The 1,109-nt window shown below is 23.3% G+C and overlaps 1 protein-coding gene across 1 annotated transcript; it reads left to right on the top strand.

The window, feature by feature from the left end:
- Positions 1–6: 6 nt before the first annotated feature.
- Positions 7–886, top strand: LOC105458783 (platelet glycoprotein V-like; the record flags this gene model as incomplete). Its single annotated transcript, XM_011704327.1, has 1 exon — positions 7–886. A coding segment is annotated over one exon (486 nt), but the record flags the coding sequence as incomplete, so codon positions are not given.
- Positions 887–1,109: the final 223 nt, after the last annotated feature.

Here is a 1,109-nt window from a genome sequence, read left to right as displayed (position 1 = left end):
AAATATTTACATCCAAAGACATTTGCAAATTTGCAGTATTTAAAAACGCTCGATTTAAGTAACAACAAACTTGAAGAGTTTCCACAAATCTCAAATAAAATAGAAGTCAATGTTTTATATATTAATCACAATAACATAAAGAAAATAATCTCATACAATTTTGTGCAAATGCCGAAATTGACGAAATTGTTAATGGGAAAGAATCAAATTGATGAGATCCATGTTGATGCATTCGTCTCTCTTTCTATCTTAGAAGAATTAGATCTGTCGACGAATATGTTAAGTTCTTTGCCGGAAGGATGGGCCGAATCCCTTGTATCTCTCAAATATTTGAATTTGAGTAATAATAAATTTACTTCATTGGAGTATTTGTCGCTAACCAGTGCGTTGCCGATAATGGAAATATATTTAATGATGAATCCATTAGAATATCTGAATGTAAGATATTTTGAAGATTTACCGCAAAATCTTACTATCCACTTAATAAACTAGTCAGTTTATAAAAGTTTCGGATATTGATATGAGCAACGAATGAAAAGGAATTCTGAATGATTAAAATTTTAATTCTGTATACATAAAAAATGTTGTATTGTAAAAAATGTTTATGTATTGGAAATAATAGATATGTAATTAAGACATAGAATTTTAAATAATAGTGTAAGATTTTTCTATATGCAACTGAAATTAAATTATCAACTTAAGCAGTTTATGAACTTTTATATAATAATGAATTAATAATGAATTATTCGACTTTTGAATAATTATCATATTTGTACTTACTAATTACATTGTGAGATTTTTAACTATATCATACATATAATATGGAAATGTTATAGGATATATCATATGTTATAGAATATATAATAAATGAGAACAGTTTAAAAAATTATTGTTTTTATTTATTAAAATTTTCTCCGAATTTTAGATTATTTCCTGACTATTAAAAATTCTTACTGTTACACATATTTTACTGTTATATTATAAATTGTTATATTATTAATACATTTTTAAATATGCACATACTTTATAAAGATAGAAAAAGATTTTTTAAATCTATTTAAAATTTTAATAAATATAGTTATAAATATAGACAAGATCTAATATTTATC

The sequence above is a fragment of the Wasmannia auropunctata genome, unplaced genomic scaffold, assembly GCF_000956235.1.
Source record: "Wasmannia auropunctata unplaced genomic scaffold, wasmannia.A_1.0 LD334311.1, whole genome shotgun sequence".
NCBI classification, from domain to species: Eukaryota; Metazoa; Arthropoda; class Insecta; order Hymenoptera; family Formicidae; genus Wasmannia; species Wasmannia auropunctata.
Note: the sequence above shows the minus strand (reverse complement) of the source record. Positions and strands in the feature narration are given on the sequence as shown.